The sequence below is a fragment of the Phocoena sinus genome, chromosome X (assembly GCF_008692025.1).
Source record: "Phocoena sinus isolate mPhoSin1 chromosome X, mPhoSin1.pri, whole genome shotgun sequence".
NCBI classification, from domain to species: Eukaryota; Metazoa; Chordata; class Mammalia; order Artiodactyla; family Phocoenidae; genus Phocoena; species Phocoena sinus.
In genome coordinates, this window is record NC_045784.1 from 73,562,905 (window position 1) to 73,579,884 (window position 16,980).

General features: G+C 35.8%; 1 protein-coding gene across 2 annotated transcripts in view; it reads left to right on the forward strand.

The window, feature by feature from the left end:
• Positions 1–1,925: 1,925 nt before the first annotated feature.
• DACH2 (dachshund family transcription factor 2) overlaps positions 1,926–16,980 on the forward strand; it is a 654,283-nt gene continuing 639,228 nt past the window's right edge. For both annotated transcript variants that reach the window (XM_032619764.1, XM_032619765.1), the window contains exon 1: positions 1,926–2,595. In XM_032619764.1, the coding sequence (XP_032475655.1) occupies positions 2,081–2,595 (515 nt within the window). In that variant the 5' untranslated portion in view covers positions 1,926–2,080. The remainder of the gene's footprint in view (positions 2,596–16,980) is intronic.

The following is a 16,980-nucleotide window of genomic DNA, read 5'->3' on the forward strand; positions in this document are numbered from 1 at the left end:
CTTATTCATCTCGAAATTTCAATCACACTCAGTTATCAAAGTTGAGTTATTTCAGCACACAGCTTAATAGACATTTCTGTCAAAACACTTGTTGAACACAATTTGGGATTTATCTTTAAAAAACCTGGTAAATACCAACATTTCTATTAGTGCTTTCCTATTCTTTTCTGAAAATCTCTACTTTTCATAATAATCTGATAATCTTTCTGATAATCTTTCTCAATTGTCCTTTTTTGTTCCTTCTTATTTTCTTTCCACAACAGTAGCAAACTAGCAAGAACAATTCAATGCCTTTTGTGGCTGCACCCATTACAGTCCATTATGTTAGAGCCACTTTTCACCATTATTCCAAAAGCAACTATCATCATAACTTCTTAGCATTTTGACTCCATACAATTAAAAATTGAAACTTTAAAGTGACTTAAAGGATAGTTCTTACTACTTGGTTGATGAAATGATAAAAGGAGAAAAGATGTTGAAGAGAGAGGCTGAAAAATCCAATTTAGGACATTTATGTCTTACTAAGGGAGGGAAAAGAAGCCCACTTATTCCTACTCTTTGATACTGCTAAGTACAAGGAGATCTGAGTAAAATTCGGTAAGTTGCTAAAATTATTTACATTCTGTAAGAGTATTGGAGACATCTTAGCTATATCATTGATAACCTTTTGTAAGGAAGCAAAAGCATGGATTTCACTTTCTGGATAACAGCCTCTAGAGGAGAGGAGCACAGGAAAGGAAATACCTAAGAATTGAAAGGTCGACAAGCAGTCTTCAAACAACTTTGCTAGTGATCTAACCACCATATGATGTGTGGAAAACACCATGCCTTTTCCCTGGAACATACCGTGCCTAGACATTTTGCTTATTATGAGCTCTTACAGTGCGTTTGAGGGCACTTGACAAGTGGGGAAGGAGGAATCTTGAGCTACACTTAGGACGTGGAGCTCTAACCACTGAACCATCCAAGCCCACAGACAAGGGAAGAAAATGCAATATTAAAGAGCACAAACCCTGGCTCTTCTCTCATATTCTGTAATGACTGTCTTGAGACATAAAGGAACTTTTCTTATCAATTTTAGCCGAGGATGGGACAGGGCAATCCTGAAACTAAGGGATGGCGACACAGAAAGCCGAGTCTGTTCCAGGATAGCGGCGGAAGTTCCGTAAAAAGAGGCGTCCGTCCGCCACCCAAAACCAAGTCTGCCTGTTTCCAAAGTGTTCACAGGCTCGCTGTGCCTGCTGATTGTCAGTGCATAGGAGCGGGTTAGCAACCCGCGACTGTGATTTGAGTGCGATATTGGACGCTAGTTCCTCTGTGCACTGGATGTGGGAGAACTTACACCAAGCGCGCTAGATGGGCTGGAGAAAGGCTGACTGTTTACTTCTGAACTCACTGGACTCATCCTCTTGGAAGCTAGGCGAAGCCATTTCTTAGCTCCCGCAGAGTTTGGAAGCAATGTGCAAATGGAATTGGAGCTGCCACCTCTCTTTCCTCGACTGAACCCGGGTGCGGGGTGGCAGCAGATTGGGGCGAGGCACAGTCTGGAATCCCCCTTTGTGTTCCCACCTCGACACTCTTGGGGCGCAGAGGGGAGGAGTTCGTATCCTAGGCCACTTTGAGAGCTCTGCGTAATAATTGGACGTTCTCTCGTCAGACTGCTAGGCATGAAGCAGAAGCACCACACCGCCCCCTTCTCGGGCTCCATCCCCATTCACCCGCTGGCCCTGAGCTGCCTCAGGTAGTCGGGAGGCTGGCCAGGAGTCTCCACCTCCTCGTGGGCGGCAACCATTCGGCGCGCTCGGGAGCCGAGGGGTTGGGACCCATTGGCTCGGGGGCGCTGCCAGTCTCAGGAGGGGGTGTGGTGGGGGTGGGGTTTCGGGCCGCCACTGGTCTGGGCCGCTTAAGGTTTGCTGGGTGGTGGGTGAGCGTGAGCCTAACTACTGTAGAATTGCAAACAGTTGGGAGCAAGCGAAAGCGCGCCAGAGAGAGAGCGACAGAGTGAGGGAGAGAGTAGGAGGAGACCTAGAAGAGACAGGGCAAGAAAGCGAAGGCCTGAAGACCAACGATTTGAGACTGAATGACCATGGCCGTCTCCGCACCTCCGGTGATCTCTGCAACTTCCAGCGGCACAGGCGTCGCGGGGGGCTTATTTCGGGCCGAACCCCTGTACTCGACTCCTGGAGAGCCTCCTCGTCTCACCCCCAATATGATCAACAGTTTCATGGCTAATAACCACAGCGGCAGCGCGGGGGCTGGCGGGGTCGGTAGTGCCAGCGGAGGCAGCGGCAACACCAACACCAACGAGTGCAGGATGGTCGACATGCATGGGGTGAAGGTAGCTTCGTTCCTGTTGGACGGCCAGGAACTGATCTGCCTGCCGCAAGTCTTTGATCTCTTTCTCAAGCACCTGGTGGGAGGGTTGCATACGGTGTACACCAAGCTGAAGAGACTGGACATATCTCCGGTGGTGTGTACTGTCGAGCAGGTCCGGATCCTCCGCGGGCTGGGGGCCATCCAGCCCGGGGTCAACCGCTGCAAACTCATCACCAGGAAAGACTTTGAAACTTTGTTCACCGATTGCACCAATGCCAGGTGAGATACTCGTTTCTTGGCTCGCTCTTCCCCCTTTGCCCTCTTCTGCATGTCTCATTCTCATCCAACAGAGTGAGTCTTAACTGGCTTGCTGTACTCTTTACGGTGTAAGACGGTGAGGAAAGAGGACTGGAAGGACTCATTAATTGCCTGTCCTTTCTAGTCCGAGCTCAGTGGCAGGGCTTGGGTCTAAGAAAATCCCGCACAAACTTCAGTTTGCGGTCCTGTACTGAAAGTTTCCAGCCTTTCTCCCATATCTTGCATGGCTTTCTGGCTGCTTGTGGTTACTTGTTAATTTCTCTATTTGGTTTTCTTTCCTGCTCTTTTGTGGCCGTACGGGTCGGATAGGTTTTTCTCCTGAACACGGACACCAAGGGCTTTCTGGATGAGTGGGCTGGCTGAGCTGTAAACTGGGCTCCTAAGCTGGCAATCCAGAACACAGCATTTGGGGGATGCAGAGGGTCGGAAGTCTAGAATCCATCCCAGAGGGTGATTCGTTCCCCATCCTGTGTGTTTGTTGTGAGAGTGCGTTGGTGTGTGGTGGTGGTGATGGTGATGGTGTGTGTGTGTCTGGGTGTGTGTGTGAGAGAGAGACAGACAGAAAGAGAGAGAGAGCGTGAGGACAAGTGCTCACGCCTGCTGCGCATAGCTTCCCCATACACGATACAGGATAGTCGATGGAGCCTTTTTTATTTAAAGAACGATGACAGATGTCACTTTCCTGGGATCGTCCCTTTGGGTCATCTGCAGAGGGCAATGTGGGGCATGAACGCTGGGGCTGGGACCGGGTTGGGGGTCGGAGTAAAAGTTGGCAGGTTTTCCAGAGAGGATGCTTTCAGCTCTTCCCCCCAGGCAAACAGTTGGAAGGATCCCATTCCCCCAAAGAGAGGATTCCATAAATGATGATGGCCAGCTTCTCTGGTTGTAAGTGTACCTCCTTCATATCACAGCTTAGAAGTACATTATAGAACAAATAGCCATTTGCATATGTCCATAAGCAAATTTTATTCAATGTTTCTGAGTTTTTTAAAAATAGAAAAGTAAACTATATTCAAGATGATTTGATTTTTTTAAAGACCTGTAAATTAGTCTTAGTATTTATTCCATCCGCAGTCTGTTAATATCTGTTAGGATCCTAAGTACACATTTGGCAGATGTGATTAACATACAAGCCAAACCACCATCACCAGGCTAAAGGGGGCAAAGGGTTTCGTTGTAAAATAGCACTGCTGTTGATCATTTTGCAGAAAACTTCTGCAGAGGTAGACTTTCTTACAATGTAACTTTAGATCATAAGATCTCTGGGTTTATGAACCAAAACTAACTCAGTTGTCACATCTGTTGTAAAATCCAAATTACTATGTATAGTTGAAGTATACTGGCAACTTGTAGACAAACTGTTGCTGACTGCTACAATCAGATAATGGTACAGAACTTACAAGGGAACCTTTTGTTTTTCTTTTTTTCCCTTTGAGCAGTGTTATCCTGTGTTCTAGCAATTAAACAGAAACCTGTTCATATGAGAACTCCTACCTGATTCATATCTGGGGCTTAAAAACCTGGTTTATTAGATCACGTTTTCTTAAGGAAGATGGATGGCCTTAAAACACAAAGGATAACTGCTCCCTCAATAAAATAAGCAAATATAGGTTTTAAGAGTAGAAAGGAAATTTTATTTTGACCACAAAGCACTCTACTAATACACAAACTCAGAGGGTTACCAGGGACTTCAGATGAGGGCCATCTAGTTTATTTGTTGTCATTTGAAAAGATTTAAACAATCGCAGACCTGAAAACCTATCTTCTCTCCTCGTCCTCCTCCTCCCTCTTTATCTTCTTTTTCTCCTCCTTCTCCTCCTTTCCCCCTTCCCTCTTCTCTCTCTCTTACAAATGCCCACTCTTAAAGAGGAACAATGATTACACATAGGAAATTCTACCTTCTTTAATAATTAATTTACACACTCTTGAGCAAAATCTATGACTTTCATTAAAAAAAAGATTAGTATTTTAATGTGATTTTGATGCTTTCCTCTGTAAATAGAAACTTTAATTTTTATTAGAGCTACTTACTGAAGGAAAAAATGATAAATTTCTCTGTATCCAGAGGCAAGTGTTCTTATACTATTTTTGGACCCTGTTATATGATGTGTTTTTAGGTTATTATTTTTATTCAGTTAAGTTTTATTTAATCCTTATCACAGCATTTACAATGCCAACTTTTTTTGGAGTTTAGATTGCTTTTGTGTATGTGCACATATAAAGGTGATAGAGAAATCTTAAAAATGTAAGAAGAAATATATTTGAGATATGATGCATGTGCTTCCTATGGTGTTTTTTTCTTTATGAGTATTTATTTACTGCATGCATTTTCTATAATTGTGTTACAAGTGTTGCAATATATAATTGTAAAAATTTATGAAATATATTCTATGAATTCAATCTATAAATAAAGATGAAGAAAACTACTAGAAACATCTATATTGAAGTTTCTAGGTAGTAAACAAACCCTCACAATTTCTGGAAAAAAACTAATTAACATTACCAAATTTTGTTGCAAAATGCCCTCATCATCACATAGTTAAAAAACTACAAAATATGATAATGCTTGTAATGAATGCCTTATGACTTGAGGTAACATTATTTACAGATATGTGTACTTTAAATCATTCCCAACATCTGAATGATTTTATAAAATTGTGAATTAGTATTTAAGTAAACATTATTTCTATGACTTTTCTGTTCAGTGAAAAGAAAGATGAGGGCTGTAAGTAGGAATGAGACCCAAGAGAGACAAAATAAGGTAGATGAGACACAGATCCAGTAAGAGAAAAGAGATGTAGGATATGAGCAGAATGATGCCATGAGAGGGAGTGAAAGATGGATCAGAAGAGCTTATAGAGATGCCCAAAGAAGATGAGTGATGTACCAGTGGAGACTTGGCTAAAGAGGATTGTCTTTAGGACTCATGACTTCCTAGCACTTTAAGTTAAAAGTGCAAGGAAAAAGTCCGAGTGGAAACTCCTACATACTATTCTTATTTGAGAAAAGAGATTCATCTTCATGTCCTGATGGATAAATTTCCATAGTGTATTGTAGAATGGAAGGCCTATTTGTAATGGTGTCATTGGCAATTTTCTTTTCCTACATAACAAACATTTCTCCCCCTCTCTGTCAGATAACTGGGGAAGAGTATAAGTCCTGATTTAGGGTATTTTAATTTGGAATGCTTCCTACACTATTCCAGAACACACAAAATAGACCATTTTCAAATTGGTCGTTTTCAAAGACCTTAAGGTATTGCCACTAAGTGGCACTTTGATTTAGTTCAGGGCACGTTTTTATTAATGCACACTGAAGAAAAATGAATGAGTAAAATACATATATGATCGTTTCTTTAACAGTACTGAAAGCCACAAAAAGAACTCAGTTTCTTACATTAAATACTTTTATTAGCTAATTATCAAAATATTCAAAGTTGTCATCCCAGAAAAGAAGTTGGAAAATAATACCTGCCTCAGCTACTAGAGAATAGAAAGACTAAAACTCTTGACTATTCATTGTTCTATTAAATAAGTCAAGCTTTACATCACTGCAGTTGCAGAGGGCTATATAAGTATTTTTCCTTGATGCCCTTTAGCTTCAGAAATTAATTGTAAAGAAGATTATTTTGATGGTTATTAAGAAATGATAAAAAGACCCAAACCAAATAGGAAAAATTGTTACCTTGTTTTAGATCTTTGTTTTTGCAGATAAAGCACCATGAGTATTTTTTCTAATTCTTGTCCAAGAGAACTTGGAGTTTTAATATCAGAGAGTGCAGGCAGGTCAGAAAGCAAATGTCTAAAAGTCTCACTCTTATGCAATGGATTTTCTTTACTAAATTCTTCAATGTTTAATGTGGCAGTAAAATATTAAATTAAAAATTGGTATTCAGTAAATGTGAAAAATCAGCCAATACATTATAGTGTTATCTCTCTTTATCTACCTATCTATATAAGAGTTACATTGTCAGATTTCATGATCAGCATTTAATTTCATTTGAGGACCAGCTGATTAAATGTTATTCAGTCATTTACATATAGTTAAATGGATGCTTAAAGAAACAAGAATGTATGATTAAGAAAACATTTTAATGCATTTAGAGACATGATTCAACATATATTCAAATTAATAAAGTTCATTTTTTTAAGTAAAAATTTAAATGGTCCAGTTGTGGTTTATTGTTATTTTGACTGTGTGAACAGAACATAAATGGGCTTCCACATTAGAATAACTTTATGTGACTTATACTGACTTTTACAGCAATTTAAAACTACTGCTTTCAAGTACTAGAAATATGATTATTTTAAGCATTCAATGAGTTTGGCTTTGTATTCACACTTGATGAATATAGTTCATAATCCATAAAGAATAACAATTTACTTTGAAAATTGATATTTTCATTCATAGTAAAGTTAAGCAAAATCAAATTTTTGAAGAACTTGCATCACTTTCCTGGGCTAATATTTTATATGACTTACATTTTTGGAAACGATAAAAGGTTTTAGAAATTAATCTGGGCAGTAAATGCAGACATTTTAATTCATGGGGTAATGAGGGGATAGTCATGTCTGTTAAAAGTAGTCACATAGTCAACAATGCACTGTCTTTTATTAGAGAATGATGTCAAGATTATAATTAAAGCAATCTAGTCATGTGCCAGTGCACAGAACCTCCACGTGTACATTCATTTTAAATGCACACTTCTGTATAACCAACAATATTTGTATTTATCTAATACTTTAGCTGGATTTCATATTTGTCCCAAACACTCATTATTGGGTGAGGGATATTATATTAAATAAATGATGCATGGTATGATGGAGAATATCTTTGTATATTTATATATGATATTAACCTCAGTGTATAGTACATGAATGCCAATAAATAATTAAGAAGTGATGGTCTTCAGACATTGATGTTTTAGATGGTTTCATACAGGAAATCCCAAATAACTGTATAAAATATCAAGTCTGAATTGTTTGCTGCTTTCTTAAGTAAACTTATTTTGTCTTAATGAAATCTCTAGATGTTTTAAAAGTGCTTCCAGCTGGCAACTGTAATTGTGAGAAATCCTAATCATAATATATTATATTTCAGTTGGCAATCTATATCTCCAGTGGCACTTTATCTGGTGCATTTCAAGAAACAAATGATTTAGATATATCCACTCTATACATCTCAAATATATATTAAAACTGCCCTAATTGACAAAAACTGAAAAGATCATGTTTTCAGAGAAAGGACATCAAACCTTTCCTCAAAAGGAAAACAATTAGGTATTAATGATATTCTTGTTGCATATTCAAAAGGTCTTTGGTAGCATTTTTTTCCTCCTTTTCTTCCCTTTCACCATCTCAACCTGCAAAACTCTTCACTGTCACTTCAGATCACACAATTTTAAAAAGATAAAACAACATTTAAACACATTTGCTTTGGAAGGGAAATCGAGCATTTGCACCCAATAAGCCTGATTGTGGAACTGCATGCAAATTGTGTTTTGATTTATCTCTTTTACACTTTTTTCCATTTGAATTGATCTTGCATTAATTTCACCAAGCGGCTCTGTGAGGCTGCAGATGTTGCCCTGTGTTTAATAAATCAATGAGACAGATCTGAATGAATCACTTCAGATGGATTCTCTGCTCGGTTTGATGTCTAGATGTTATTCTTAGCTTGTTATCATGACAGATGCATTAATGTTCCCATACACTGCCAACAATGTCAAAGAGATTGAAGCTTCTAAAGTGGCTGCATCCTTTTTTACATTTTCTGCTAGAACAACTAAATTTATTTTATTTTATTTAGGAATCAGAGAAAAATAACAAACCAATCATAAGTTTCTTCATGGGAAATATTCTTAATTTTCATGCTACGTTAACTCTTCCAAAATGGTGGAAATCAGTATCTTAAAAGCTAAATATAGTGTAGCTGCTTAATAGTGCCTCCACATTAATATGTAATCATGGTAGGAAAAATGAGAATTAGTAATATATGATTGGGACACATTGAAAGTGTCACTATAAATAGAATAATGCTGTATCCAAATTGATTACAGAAGGGTGTTAGTTTTTAAATCCTTACTAATAACCTTCTTGTTGGCTTAATGCAGCTGCAATATACTCTTACCAAGGGATTTAGAACTCCTTCAGGATTTAATATTTCTTTTTAGTAAGAAGGAGACAGCCTGTGCATTGTGTATTTATAATTTCCTCACTTTGCAGTGCTGAAAATCTTAGAAAAGTTTATTTCATTTTAGTATGTCTCAGCTAGTTATATTTTGGGTAATTATTTGTAAATTACAAATCATTCAATAACAGTAAGTGCTACTTTTATAATTTAATTTCTTAGACTATAGAAAAACATATGCACTCCAAAAGGAACTTCTATAACTCTAGTGAAATTTATTACCTACCTGCATTAAATATCATCACTATCATACTTTGTTTCATTTCATCCATGGCATCATTGCCTTGGTTTTTGGAGAGAAACAATTCTGTTAATTGTTGTGAAGTATTTTGAGTTTAATGTTATCAGTGTTATAACTTTTTAGTTAATCTCTGATATTTGAAAATACAGATTTTAAAAAAGATATTCAGTTTTTCTCTTGTTTAACTTTCTGGAGAATATATATTTTTAAAAATCAGCTTTCAGAGGTAGTTCCTCTTTGCAGGCCTTTACAGTATTCTTTCATCATAATTTTACTGTTAGCTTTATTAGAATAGGAAAACAGGAAACATTGTTAACTGATACCGTTGAGGTCTCAAATTCTTCAGGACATTTTTATCTCCAGTGTTAGGCTAATCTTGGAAGCTTAAGATTCATGCTATGATCTACAGTATAGTTTAAAAAGAAGTTTCTAATGAAGTTCAGTAAGTTATGGACAAGAGTTAACTTTTTTTTTCAAATTTTGCTTAAAGCATGGGAATGTCTTCATGGTGAGATCTTGCCACATCCTTCTTTAAAGATAAATTTATATTTTAGAATTGGTGAAATTATTCTGCTGAGAATGTGATTATAAGATGTAATATACATTGTTTTATGCAAAATTGGATATAATATAGCTAAAGAGCAAACTGATATATTTATCGCTACCTGTAATGATATCCCTAAAATAAAACTGAATTTTTCACATAAAACAAAACCTTGGATTTGTAATAATAACTTCTGAGGAGTTATCTTTAACTTCAGTAATGTTCACTGTAAAACTTTAGTAAGCATGATATTGTATACATATTAGGCACCTAATTCACATTTGTTAAATTAATACAATCATGGACACACACACACATTTATTCCTCTCATCAGAATTCTTTGCACAAATTGCTGTGCTTTAAAAAAAGCTAAGAAGTAGTTATGTAAAGTATACAATTATAAAAAGACACTTATCCTAAAATTTTAATTCCATTATAAAACCATTTGTAATCATGCCATAAAATTTTCATAAATATACATATAAAGCTATCAAAATCTATTATATGAAATTAGAATGTTTAAGTGAAATGTATCTTTAAAGAAAGTGACTTCTTGATTTTTTTTAGTGAAAATCCATAGGAGATATTCTAATATTATTGATAGGCAAAAATTAATAAATAAAACAAACCTACTACCATAAAATGATTCTCAACTATTTAGATTTATACTACTTGATGTCAGCACTAAACCAGGCAGTTGACTTGATCTTTTTTCAAACAGTGAATGCACGTTTATGAAAAATGAGTTAGTGAGAAGAGGGTTCTCCTTCCTTCTATCTACAGTTTGTGAATAGAAAGAGAAATAGTTAAGTATAATGATTTACTTTTTTCTTGGATAATCTCAAGACACATCCAATTGCAACACATGAAGTATCCCCCCCCCCATTTAAAGGAATAGCTTAGTTCTTTCCGGTGTAATTAATTTTGAAGAGTAACATTTCCTTTCATCTAGGACCCCTAAGGTTGAAACTATTCTTATGCATGTACTATTTTGACCCATTACAATTATTTAGTTTATTAGAGCAAATAGTGGTGAAAACTTTGTGATTATACTACTGGAAAAATATATAGTACAGGAAAGTTTAAAAAATAATGAACCACAGTATTTTTATTGCTCTATAACCTTTTTATTTTTAAACAGGTTAATAGTGTATAATGTAGTGTGTATGTTAAGGTATAAAACATTTAGTTGCGATTGTGTCCAATGATCTTATCAGGTTGTTGACAACTGCTAGCTGCTAACAGCATTTAGGCTACATTTAGTCTATCTACTATTTATGTGATGGGTTAAAAAGAAAAAAGTAATATTGATCTGTCTCTGGATTAAAGTTTGAAATGGGCAACAGCCTGAACACAAAAGGCTTTTTTTTTTTAAGATTTCTCAGCTTGCCATTGATCTCCTAGTTTTATTGCATTCATTATTTATTAAAAGAATTTGCAAGCTAAACATAATGTTAAGCTAGTTTGCACACAGGGACCGCACTTAGGAAATTGAATGGAAATTGCATTAGAGATGAACATCTGTGCTATTTTTTCACTCATGTGTTTATGGGTTTGTATAAAAGGTGTATTGGATTAACAGTTATAACCATTATAGCTTACAGCAATATGTTAGATTCTGAGCTTTTAGTTATTTTGGAAGAAGTCTGTCTCTCAATTGTTTGCCTAAGAAGTATAGTAATATCATCAGAAACAATATTTGGATAAATTTATTTTATTATTATATTTGTTAATGCATTATCTACATTATGTATCAGTTGTGAGACTCCCTGATTTATTGAAGTAAAAACAGTTTTTAAAATGCATACTTAATTATCATGTAAGACTATACTATCTCTTAATGGATTTTGATAGTAGGATACATAGGTGCTATTTACACAGTACCTATTTTAAGAAAGTTGAGTTTAATGCCATATTAAAGCACACCAAATTCACAGAAATGATATAAAAATTTTAATGTGACCATCCATAAAATGTTATTATATATATATGTTAGGCCTTGATCCTTCTGAAAGGATAATAAACATTCAGGCACTGAAGACTTGCTCTATATAATACTACAGACAATAGGGTGAGATGCTTTATGATATGGTTCCCCTCTTGAATTCAATCCAAGCAAGTTTAATTATAAAAACTCAAGAGGAGCTCACCTGAAATAGTTCTCTGGAGGGCATAAGTTAGACCCTAGTGAGTATCTTCATTTCAATATTGTCTTTAATCTGTAAACTTTTGGAAAATTCATTCTATCCACTTAATTATTAGAATTTAATTACAAAAACTTCTTCACAATAATTTTGATCTCTCATGATTAGATTTGTCATAATTGTGTGCATGTGTGTGTGTGTGTGCATGCGTGTGTGTGTATAGAGTATATTCTGTGGTGCCAGGCAGTGTTTGTTCTGGGTGAAGAGAGTGAACAAAGCAGTCTCTTCTCTCATGGAGCTTACATTCTAGAATCATGCTGTCTTTAGCTTTTATATTTTATATATTTTATATCCCCCTTTTATATTTGTTAAATTGTGAAATCTTTGAGATTACAAATTTTTGCCTTATCCAGTGTTGAATGATTCTTAAATTTCCTTTCTCATATCTGCCTCATATGTTATATCAGTAAACACTAGATTTTTTTTAGTCTTTAGAATTATACCAGAAAGGTCCAACTAAAAATAGTCAGTTATTGATATATAAAATATTTTAGTTTTATGAATGTAGGGAATTACTTAGGTTATAAATAAAATATACATCAAGAGGAGCTTGGAAAAATAAAATATGGGATATATCAAAAAAAAAAAAGAGGAGCTTGGAATAAAACAGGTATTTCCACTTAAGAATGGCTGTAGTTAATTGACTTTAATATCTTTTCTCTGACATATATTTGTTGCAAGGGATATGAGTCCTTAAAAATTGATAAAATTAGTCGTTCTATGAGACATATGCTTTTGTAGTAGAATGTGCAACTATGGATTAGAAAAACATTTGTTTTTTCCCCATGTAAAAAAGTTCGCTTTCATTTATTTTCGAGTTTTAAATAGATCCTCAAGCTTGATATGCTTTGGTTATAGTGCTATACAATATTATGTGTCAAAAATTAAAACACAGATGAGAAAAAGTTATTTGTTTTTATTTGTTCAGAATACATTGACCCTTACATGTATTACATTTAAACATAAATAACTGGAAAATAAGATTACTTGTAAACATGTATAATTAAATGTTTAATGTTAATGTTAAATTTGTTGCCTTGAAAATAGAATATGATCTGCTAAACTTCTAAATGTATTTTGTAAAATGGTTTATGAGTACTATTTATGTTTTTATTTGAGGAAGACAAAAGGGGACTTCATTCATACAAAGAAATTTACTGCATAGTACATTTTATGCATTGAACACAAATTTTTGGTCTCATTTTATAAGCCAGTTAGAATATTCAGTTTGAACACACACACACACACACACACATGTGTATTGTGTGTATATACGTATATATAATATGTATATATTGTATATTTCCAATTCACCCCATTTGTCACTTCATTTGAACAAATGTTAAATAAGTTCCTGCTATTAGTCTGTACAAGGCTACTTTTCAAGGGGAGAGTAGTGATCTTAAGAACTATCCAAATTCTTTTTTGTTTTATCTCCAGATTACCTAGATAGAGTTTTATTGTTACATGGTTAACTCTCAGCTAACCTACATTAATGCAAGGAATAGTAAAATCGTGGAAAATTAAAATAACATTAATTGGGCTTTGCAGTATATTATAAAATGTTTATGGTACCTTTACCTGTCTAAATATATTTTGATTACTTTATTCTACTATTAAATTGTATTTACATTTTATAAATATGCACTGGTGGGAAGGAGAGATAGCCAAGAAACATGCTAAGGTTGAACTAAATCTGAAATTAAATGCTTCGTGTAGAAAACATCTGAAGTGAACAAAGCATAAGCAGACATAGAACTTATTTGTCATAGCTAACAACTGTGTACTGGATCATGTTAGTTAGCGCTTAACTAAATTAGTATATTTTGCTTGAATTTATTCTTATGTTGTCTATGGAAAGACTTATCCACTTAATGGATACAGTACTCATTATAGCTGTTAGCAGATCAAAACCTGGCAAACTGCATGAGTCCAGTTGTTGACTTTAACATGCTTTCCTGTGCTTAGGACCCCTAAATAACCATCTTCCATAAGTTAAATAAACATTCGTTCACATCAGAGGAATCATGGCTTTTGGGTTAAAACACATTGATAAGTATAGCACTAAATCAGATTTTTGTGAAGTGTTTATGATTGGGATACTTAATCGATATTCCACTTGCAGTTTAAAAAATGGAACATTATAGTCTTGATGCTGATCATGTCTTGCAAGAGTGGGCATTTTGACGATGGGCACATGTTGAACATTGTGATCTCTGAAGAAGGTAGTAACTGCTCCAGAGCTTAATTGATGCAAGTACACTTGGCATAGCTGCATTCTTGCACTTCCAGTTGTTTTGGATTGGTCCTCATCATACTAGAAGACTGACAGGTTTTTGCTATTTTAGGGGCATGTTCTTTTTCATCAGGTTGTATGATGTTTACATAATCCCCATTTTGCCAGTCTAAAGCTTTTCTTATTCTTTGCAGTTTAGTCCCATTGAATTGAATGACTGCTCTTCTGTGTATTGTTTTGTTCCCCCCCCCAGGGACTCTCAGTTTTTAAATGTAAATACAACTCAAGAAATTCCGCATTTTAGACCTTTTCCTGTATTAGTGGGAAAAATGTAAAAGTGCCCATCAAAGAAGGGGCAGTGGAGCTCAATAATTTAAAGTTTTCTGTCCAATTAGGAAGGCTCTTGATTTTAAAGATAGGCAGACTCTAATTTGGGTCATGTTAGCATTGATGTAGCTCCATTTGTGCATGGACAACAGAATGAAGCTAAATAAGGATGAAGAAAACTTGATGAGAAAATATTTCTCATGGAAATATTGAATGGACTAGGAACTAGATGATAGATTAGAGGAAGGCAGCATAATGTGGACTGATGAAGTCCTTTCCATAGCACTGTTGAATGATGTCTTTTAATGGCATTCATTTTATTTTAGTGGTTAGTTTAAGCAGATTCATGAGCAGGAACAGAACGGATAAAAAATATTAGCTATAAGTAAAGATAAAAACACTAAAGGCAAAATGTTATTCCATTTGCGGTGAGATGGTAGCATTTGAAACCATAATAGAACATTTGCATATGTGTTGTCACTAAAATAATATTCCTTTACTACACTAGTAAATGTTACATTAATTTCTAAAATATTTTATGCAGTGTCCATTTATACTTCTTCTTTAAGTTGCCTTACTATTACTGGTCTGTTAGCCTGATTCTAGCTTGCCGTAGTAGCACATTTTTGAAACACATGTTGAGTATGAATGTTTTAAAAAGGGTAACATTTTGCCTTTGGGTATGTGTGTGAAGTTTTTATTGTATTCAATAGTAACTAAGTTTGTATTTTAGGGAGTAATTTGAACCACTGCCTTCAAGATTGTTTAATGAACATTAAAATTTGAATTAAAGAACATCAAAGTGGAATTTTTGTCATTTTTGTATTTAATAAGTACAGTAAAGTTTAAATATTTCCTTCATGCCTTCTGCCTGAAAATATATCTGGAAGTTTAAAATTACTAGCTAGGTGTAATAGTAAAAAACTTTACATGTAGGGCTTCCCTGGTGGTGCAGTGGTTGAGAGTCTGCCTGCCGATGCAGGGGACACGGGTTTGTGTCCCGGTCCGGGAAGATCCCACATGCTGCGGAGCGGCTGGGCCCGGTGAGCCATGGCCGCTGAGCCTGCGCGTCCGGAGCCTGTGCTCTGCAACGGGGAGAGGCCACAACAGTGAGAGACCCGCGTACTGAAAAAAACAAACAAAAAACTTTACATGTATATACTGGTTTATAGTTTATATAGTACTTTCATATACATTAGCTCATTTAATCTAATCCTTAGTCTATTTTTGTAATTTTGTTGTGAAATTTCTAAATTTTTCATAAACAGATGGGTGATCACTTTACAACATGATACTTCTGGGGGTCACTTAATCTCATATAGACTTTTTTCACTCAATGCTAAATCAGCATCATCCATAGTTATATGAAACTTATAATGCTTCTAGGGGAAGAGTAGTAGGAACAAGATCACAGTGGTAATGTTGGGGGGTCATATAGGGCCTTTTAGGACATTTTGAGGACTTATGAAATGGGGAGTCACTGCAGAGTTTTGAGAAAAGCTATCACATGATTTGACCTAGGTTTCTAAAGGATCACTCTGGCTGCTAAGTTGAGAATAGGCTTCAAGTGGGGCAAGGTTAGAAGCAGTTAGGATGTTACTGCAGTGAACAAGGAAAGAGATGGTGGTGGTTTAGACCATTGTGGTAGAGTAGAGATAGTAAGAATTGGTCAGATTCTAGGTGAGTTTTGAAAATAAAACCCATAGAACTTCCTGATGGACTAGATACTGAGTATGAGAGAAAGAAAAGAGTCACAGAAAACTCCAAAATTTTGGTCTGAGCAACTGGAAGGATGAATTTTCCATCATTTGTGAAGGGGAAGGCTGTAGGTGGAGCAGGTTTGGAGAAAAAGTTCAGGAGTTCAGTGTTATACGTGTTAGTTTTTAGATACATTTTAGCCTTTTCAGCAAAGATGTAGTCATTGGATGTAAGTCTGGTGTTTGGAAGAAATACCTGAACAGGAAATATAAATTTTGGACAGGAGTGACTGTAAGTAGAAAAAAGGAGAGTTTCAAGGACTGAGTTCTGGGTCTCACCACATAAAGAGAATAGAGAAAAGAGGAGGAATCAACAAAAGCCTTAGAAGGAACATGCAAGGAGGTAGGAGGAAAACCAAGAGAGAATGGTGTCCCAAAAGCTAAGCACAGAAAATGTATCAAAAAGGAGGCAGTGATCAACTATATCAAATGCTGCTAATAAGCCAAAAACCATGAGGACTGAACATTGGCCATTGGATATGGCAATTGCAGTCATTGGTGAGCTTTATGAGAGTAATTTTGGCAGGATAATAAGAATGAAAAGTCTGAGTGACATGTTTAAGAGAGATTATTAGGAGGAGATGAATTATAGACAACTCTTTCCAGGGATTTGCTGTAAAGAGAGCAAACAACTGGAGGTGGGAGGGAGTAAATTGAGAGTAGGGGGGAATGGATCAAGAGGTTATAGCATGTGCTACTAGGAATAATCCAGTTGAAATTTTAAAAAATGATGTTGTATGAAAGAGAGGAGTATTGCTGAAGTGATATTCTTGAATAGGAGATAGCAGATAGGATCTAGTGCACAAGCAGAGGCATTGGCTTTAGGTAGGAGCAAGGTTAGTGCATTT